The sequence below is a fragment of the Salvelinus fontinalis genome, chromosome 4, assembly GCF_029448725.1.
Source record: "Salvelinus fontinalis isolate EN_2023a chromosome 4, ASM2944872v1, whole genome shotgun sequence".
Taxonomy (NCBI): Eukaryota; Metazoa; Chordata; class Actinopteri; order Salmoniformes; family Salmonidae; genus Salvelinus; species Salvelinus fontinalis.
The window spans coordinates 53326931-53334868 of NC_074668.1; the positions used below are offsets into that span (position 1 = coordinate 53326931).

General features: G+C 41.4%; 1 protein-coding gene across 1 annotated transcript; it reads right to left on the minus strand.

Annotated features, from left to right (window-relative positions):
* Positions 1 to 735: 735 nt before the first annotated feature.
* LOC129853994 (trichohyalin-like) lies at positions 736 to 7142 on the minus strand. Its single transcript, XM_055920582.1, has 5 exons — positions 7034 to 7142; positions 6247 to 6368; positions 2581 to 5951; positions 1489 to 1996; positions 736 to 1336 (listed from the first exon to the last, which is right to left on the minus strand). Exons 3-5 carry the CDS (start codon positions 4712 to 4714, stop codon positions 1312 to 1314), a joined length of 2667 nt encoding a protein of 888 aa, XP_055776557.1. The 5' UTR covers positions 4715 to 5951; positions 6247 to 6368; positions 7034 to 7142; the 3' UTR covers positions 736 to 1311.
* Positions 7143 to 7938: the final 796 nt, after the last annotated feature.

Genomic DNA, 7938 nt, shown 5'->3' on the forward strand with positions numbered 1-7938 from the left:
TTGTGGGCACCGTTTGTCAAAGTTATAGTGCAATTAATGTATTGTTTAGTGTTGTGTTGTGTCGTGGCTTTGCTGGCATTCATCTAAAACATTTTGGGGGAGTTTTCCCCACCAAGATGTACATGCTACAATCACCACTGGGTGGGTGAATTATAACACATCAACCCTGTTACCTATAGATAGACAGTCTAGACATGTTGAAACAATTTACATTTGTTTGGTAAGCTTGCATTCCATTCCCCCTGTCACATGGGGATCTATGGTTGATTCTAAATGAAATAGTCAACTCTGTTACAGTCAACCCTGTCACTTTATTTGGCTCTTAAAGGCAATTGCTATAGTATGTATTTTTTTTAAACTTTTGAGATGGGAAAACATGTGTTTTATTAAGTTGAACATGTGCTCTTTTTGACAGAATGTTAGAATTAGGTGAAATAAAAGTTACACTCCCCAAAAGGTACTCAACTGGTGAAATGACCCAAGTACTGAACTGGAGGTGGGAGAGCTAACGATGCGTCTACTGTTGCTCTCTCCTCAGATTCTTAGAGAAGCTATTTCAATCTGATATTTCTCCTATGGTCTAAAATAGATGTGTATAAAAGACTCCTCTGTAATATAACATGTCACACATTGTAGCAAACTGATGGAATGTTAGGTGTCTCATTGAAAGTCTAACATCTACCATGACTACTGGATGTTTCAATTCTAATAAATAACAAAACAATCCACACCGTAACAACAATATTGCTTTTTTAATGAATGCTTTTATTAAAACGTAAAACTTTAATAACAAAAATGACATCGTCAAACATCACTGGCCTGACTTGAGCAGCTCTGCCTGGGGATGGAGCCAGCAACTTAGCTGCTACCGGTCCAGTCTAGGCTACATGCAGACCTCCTCCCAGACCTCCTTTTCAGCACCTCCCCTTAACAGGTGAGGTGGTGGAAATGATCAGAGTTGCGTTCAACTTGAATAAAGATGAAAAACCCTGGTTTGTGGAGCCACTGGTCTGAGGGGAGGACTTCTGTTCAAACCATGTCCATTTGGCGATATTTTCTAGGACAGTAGAGGTGGTGAGCAGAGATGAAATTAATTAGGATAAAGATGAGAACCTCTGCTCTGGGGAGGAGGGTCACTGACCTTCGATGGTTTGTTGCCTGATAAAGAGGATACTTGCTGGCTTGAGGAGACTATCATGTTTTGTGGAGGAAATGTGGCTTGATGACTTATAGAGGAGGAGGAATTATTGGGCGACCCTTTTAATGACCAACGTAACCTCAGTGGAACTGTGGCTTCTTCGAGTTCCAGCTCTAGGCAGACAGCACGTCAGGAATGCTGTAAGACATCAGAGACAGGTAAGTATCTACATATTTACATGTGTGTTGCATGTACACTAAACCCTCACATTTGGATAATGTCACTTTTTAAAGTGACAACATATATATATAATAGTGTAAAACATGAATAGATGTTTAAACATTCTTTACCCCATCTTAATTCTCTTCCAGATGCCTGGCCTTTTCTTGTTCTTGGAGGTGGGCTCTGATGTTTCAGCCTCTTCTGGAGCTTCTAGCTGCTGGCTGTCTGGCCCCCCCTGTTGGTTCTCTGGCCACTCCTGCTGGTTATCTGAACTCCCCTCTTGGTTCTCTGCCCATGCCTGTTGCCTCCTTGGCCTTTCCTGGTGGCCATCTCCAGATCTAGTGGGCTGTGTTGTCTCCAGATAATCGTGGCTGTGTTGGGTGGTGAGACACCGGGTGTTGATTTGAGCATCAGCCTCCAGATTCATCTGCTCCAGGTAATGTCCCTTCATCTTCCCTCTCTCCTCCTTCAGTTTCTGATGAATTTGTTTTTTAAGCAGGGACTGCTCTCTCCACTGCTTATTGAAATCCTCCATCTTCTTCCTTCTCTCCTCAGCCTTCAACAGCTCCTTCCTCTTCTCCCTCTCTCTCTCTGCCCGGGTCATGGTGGTTGTTAGCCTTGTGTGTCCAGGGATGGCTGGTAGGGGAGAAGAAGTAGAGTTCACATTCAACTTAGGGATCTGGTATCAACTTAAATGTAATGGACAAAGGGAATGAAGAATAGAAAACACAATTGGATCTCAATGATTCTTTACTCTTTTCAGTTGAGCAAGGCATGGAATTTGTCAATAAAGTGCAATAATTCCCATCCCGAATTGACCTGACCCTAAGTTTAACATGAGTCCCGAATGGCACCTATTCTTTGTATAGTGCCAGAGCATATGTGATCGCTTAGGGCCGCATGGCCACTAGTAGCCCCCGGATCCCCCCAAAACACGTATTTGTGTGTGTTTTTTAGGAACTCTTTCTGGGTCTCTACTTACTCTTGAGAATTAGACTAGTAGATGACACAAGGTACCATTTAAAAACGTGGTTGTTACATCAGCAGTATTTTTCTTGTTATGTCAGTCAGTCACTCAATTAGCCATGTCAGCTAACAATTTCTTTAGACAGTAGTTTTATATTGAAACAATGATGCAACATGGTGACTGGTGTGGAACTTATGTGTGTAGATGAGACTAAAGAGGATGATGTCATAAGCAGAGGGAAAACAGGTCTTACCTATGTGGACGATCTTATAGCCCTCCTCAGCTTCTCTCTGATACGTTCTCTCGATCTTTTTGATGTTCCTCTTCTCCCACTTCTTATTTAGCCAGCCCACAGCTCTCCTTCGGATACTTTTATCAGGTGGGAGAATGTCCTCCTTGTCTTCTTCCTTTTCCTCCTCCTCCTCTAAGTCACCCCTCTTGTTTTTTTCAAGGATCTCCCTTCGTTCCTCTTCCGCCATCTCCTCTCTTCTGTTTGCCTCTATTATCGCTCTCTCTCTGAATAAAGCTAAATGGCCTTTAACGGCTCTCTTTCTCTCCTCCTCTCTCTGCCTCTCTTCCTCTCTTAGTCTGAACATTTCTTTCTGTCTAGCAATTTCAATCTCTTGTTTTTTATCCTGCTCCTCTTGTTGTCTTGCCCTCTCCTGTTTTCTTTCCATCTCCAGCCGTCTTTCCTCCTTCTCCCTCCTGATTTGTTGTCCTCTTTCTATGTGTTCTCGTTCCCCCTTCAACACTTCTAACCTTCTCTCTTTACGTCTATTGAAGACCTCCTGTGCTTTTGCTTTAACATTAACTACTACATGTTTCTTCATGCTTACTTCCTTTCCTCTCTCTTCTCTTTCCCTGTACTCTTCCTCTGCTTCCTTAATCACTTCCTGCATTTCTTCCATCTCTCTCTCCTGTTCTATCTCCAGTTCATTCTGTCCTTCAATTTCCCCCAAAATATTTTTCTGCCCCTCCTTTCTTCTTCCTGCTTCCTCCCTCTCTCTCATGATCATCTTTTCTTTCTCCATCGCTTTCTGTTGCTGATCTTTTAATTCCATCTCTCTCTGATTCTCATTGTCTTTCTCCCTTTCTTTCTCTTTCTCCATTTGTTTCTGTCTCTCCTCTTGTTGTTGTCCTCTGTGTATCTCTTCTATCTCTCTCTGTCTCTTGTTCTCCTTTTCTCTTCCCTCCTTCTCCATGTCAATTTGCTTCTGTTTCAATATATCTTCTTCTTCTTGATATCTCTCAAACGTTCTCTTTCTCTCCTCTTGTTGTTGTCGTCTCTTTTTCTCTCCCATCTCTCTCTTTCTCTCTTTCTCCTCGATCGCTCTCTGTCTCTCTTCTTCTCTTTCTTTCTCTTCCATCTCTATTTGCTTCTGTTTACATCTTTCTTCTTCATACTCTCTTTCAATCTCTCTCTGTCTCTCTTCTTCTCTTTCCATATTTTTCTGTCTCTTCTCCATTCTCTTCCTTTTGATCTCTCTCTGTTTCTCTTTTTCTCTCCCTCTTTCTTCCTCTTCCATCTCTATGTGCTTCTGTTTGCGTCTCTCCTCTTCTTCTTCTCTCTCCATCTCCTTCTTCTTCTCATCTTCTTGTTGTCTCTGTTTTGGTATTTTCTCCATTCTCTTTCTTTCTACCTCTTTCTGTTTGTTGAGCTCACCCTCCATCTTCTCCTCCATGTCCATTTGGTTCTGTTTCCATTTATATTTGTCTGTTTCCATGTTTTCTAATTCTTTCAGCTGTTTCTTGATTTTCTTGAAGACTTCCTCCAATTCAGACTTATTTTTGTCATTGATGAGGGCTGTCTCCATCTCAATCTCTCTCTCCACTCTATTTTTCATCTCCTCTTCACTTCGTCTCCAATCATTTTCTCTCTCTCTGTCTCTATCAAATGTTCTCTCTGGTTCAGTCTCGTCTTTCAATCTAATCTCTTCTTTCATTCTCGCAACCTCTCTGTCTAACACTAGTACATTTTGGTTAACCTGTTTCACTCTCTCATTCTGTCTTCTATATGCTTCTTTCGCTCTTTCAAATTTGATTTTGTATTGAATCTCTTTTGTTGTCATATCTTCTTTCAGTCTCTCAACCTCTCTCTCTAACTCTTTCACCTTTTCGTTAACCAGTTTGACTTTCTCATTCTCTGCAATATGCATGTCTCTTTCTCTTTCAAATATGATTTCCTTTTCAGTCTCTTTCAATCTCTCAATCTCTCGTTCTAACACTTTTATCGTTTCTTCTGCCTGTTTCACTTTCTTCTTCATTTCTTGTCTTTCCAATTCTGCTTTTCTCTCCCTTTCCATCTCCCTTTCTTTCTCCTTGTCCCTCTCTCTTTCTGTCTCAATAGGTTTGTTGTTCCAGGCCAGTCTTGGTCGCTGATCCTCCATGACTTTCTGCCATAGCCTCAATCTCTCTATCTCTTGCTTAAATTTAAAAGGTTAAATTAGTGATAATCTATGACCAAGACATACTTTCAAAGCATTTGCAGAGAATGATACATACAAATACAACTTAGACCTAGGTAATTGAATCAAACACTGAACAACATCAATAGCAGGGTCATTTTGATCAATTCATCTGGACAATTCATTGTCAATTAATGTATTGACATGGTTTGAAAAATTATGAGACATTTTATGGAATCAATTATGTCCAAAATGTGTACAAATACAAACACACAACTAGCTTGCCCATTCAGTTAGGGGTTTGAGAAATTCCCATTGCAATTTAATGTTGCCTCTGATGTTTATGCTTGTAGAAATTACTCCTACAAATGATGTTTCACTAATGCAATTATTTACAACCTGCACAGATACAGTTATCAACAACAACAGTAATGACGTTAATAAGGAAGTGGATATTCAACCGGCAGAAGAAAGGCGTAGGGGTTGAGATAAATGAAGGTTAGGTTTAGGACCTAGGGTTGGGTTATGGTAAAGGTTAGGTATAGTTTCAGTGAGGTTAAGGTAAGGGTTAACGTTTAGGAAAGGCATAAAAGTTAACATTGGGTTAGCATACAGCTGTCTGCCGCCATTCATTTTCAGCCGGGTGAACATACACTGCCTTTTAATAATAACAATGACATGTCTTACATGGGCCAGTTGTAGGTCCACCATCAGCAGCTCCAGCAGTTGTTTGAGTCTGTTGACTTCCTGCATTTGTCTCTGGTTCTCCCATTCTGTGGCTCTCTCTGCCTCCCTCTGTCTCTCTGCTTCCCTCTTTCTCTCTGCTTCCCTCTGTCTCTCTGCCTCCCTCTGGCTCTCTGCCTCCCTCTGGCTTCCTGCCTCCCTGTGGCTCTCTGCCTCCCTCAGTCTCAGGATCTCAGCCTTCCACTCTTTCATAATACCCCTTTCTACTCTTCTTCTCCTCCTTTCATCTTTCAAAAGGGCTCTGAGATGGTCTGTCTCAGACTGTAGTTGTTCAATCATCGCGTCCTCCTCCGTTTCACCATTCCTCTTCTTCTTTTCCTCTTCCCAGAGGCACACTTGAAGTCTGTCCATCTCCTTCTTCTGATTTCGGATCGTTCGATCCTTCCCCCTCAACTCAAGCATGTGGGCTTCCTTCTCTGTACAGGTCTTCTTCTCTTCCCTCAGGAACTGAACCTCCATCTCTGCCTGCTTGTATCTGGGTGCAAAGGAATGTCAACACATTATTTATGAAGTGAACTCAGACAAATTACTACAATATTACAATAATAATTAAACTTCTGATCAATTAAACTGCCTTTAATCACACAACTCACTCAACTGTGACTTACAGTACGTGAATGTGATGAGTTGACTGTCCACGATGGCCAGAGGTGGGTAATGTGTAGCTCTGGTCCAGGGCGTTAAGTACAGCTTGCAGACACTGAGCCTTCCTTCAGCAAGCCGCACATGATGCCCTGGATCAGAGCTAGGTTATGTGATGAATGACTTACAGACTGTTCCACATGATAGGAGGGGGTAAGAAGACAGTCCCAGTAGGAGACGGAGATTGTCCAGAAGAAGAAGAGGTGTCCATCTCCTCAGAGACTGCAGGAAAGGTCTACAAGTTTTATTTCTGGAAAATAAAGAGATGCCTTCCTTCAGCAACAATGTGTGTTTCTATGTTTTTGTCACTAGATGGTGCCATTGTACACAACATTTACTCACCAGGTCAGTGAATTCAGAAACAGCCTTCAGACTACAGTACTCAAGCTCTAGCCTACAACCCATCATGCATCAGCACGACTAATATAATAATACCTCATCACAACTTCATAATCACAGTACACCTGGATTGTGTTTACAAAGTGTTTCGGGGTAGGAGTGCTGATCTTGGATCAGGTCCCCTCCTGTCAATCAAAACGTATTCAGTTTTATTTAAAAGACAAAACTGAATATTGATCAGCACTCCTTCTATGAGACTTTGTGATAATGAGCCTATGTGAAAGAACCTTTCTGGCATATGCTGGCTAGACAGTACACAGACAGACAGATAGTCTGACAGACAGACAGATAAGTCAGCAAGACAAACTGACAGAAGAGTAAATACAGATGGAGTGATTGATTGCAACAGAAAACAACGAATCCATAATTAATAATTTTTATTTTATAAGGCTAAAAAATATTTCAAATACATGAACGTTCACCTTCACATGTGTTATCTTACCATGACAGAATTATAGGTTAAGTAGGCTAGCGGATGGTCAATGTATTGTAAACTTTTGTAAATATTTGACTCACCTCAAATCACACTTGTCAAAGCGCAGTTTTAGTGTGGAACCGAATAACATCTTCGGCATTAACTTTCTCTGTTCTGGAACTGTATTGTTGCGTCATTTGGAACGTTGAGTGTCATAATCCGTTCACCGCGCCTGCTTGATTGACAGCTAGGGGTTCTCCTGCGCATCAGTGTCCAAACGTCGATATGGTTTAGCTACTCATAATTGATCAAGACACAAAATAATAACAGGACAGCCATAACTGTACAAACAAACATACAATCACAACTCTCGTGCACCTGTCCAGGTCGAACTGTTCAGTATGTCATCATCACCAACTGCTGGACTACACCTGTTCCCCTGGGTACAAGAATCCAGTTGATCCGTTTTCAATTGACAACTTTTACCTCAAGAACCGCCTATTCCAATGAATTATAACCTCTTATTAGTTTGTCCCTGTGACAGTCAAATCCCAACGCCCTAACCGCCTGCCTGTTGAGTGTGTCTGTTGATTGTGGTGCTCTCTTTGGATCTAATCTCTCCGCTGTAGTAGTGATGGGATTTCTGAGTCTTTTCGGTGAGACGGCACATTTGGCTCCGTTCAAGTAAAAGAGCGGGTTCATTTGGCTCATAAACGGATCTTCCTTCAAAATGCTTAGAATCAATCTAGAACAATGAAAAAAACGCAAATATTCAATGTAAAAGCCAAAAGGTAGGCTTACATTAAGTCAGATCGTGAAATGCGCTTTAAAAAAAGAAGAACTCGTTTTTAAGCATGAAATAAATCCTCGTGGATCAGATTGACCCCCTCTCCCCACTATTTATTGTTTCTGCAGTGAAGATTTACCCCCTTTAGATAATGATGTTGTAATTTATCTACAGAAAAACGTTGTTCTGAGCTCAACAAGCAGTAGTAGCAGTATGCAA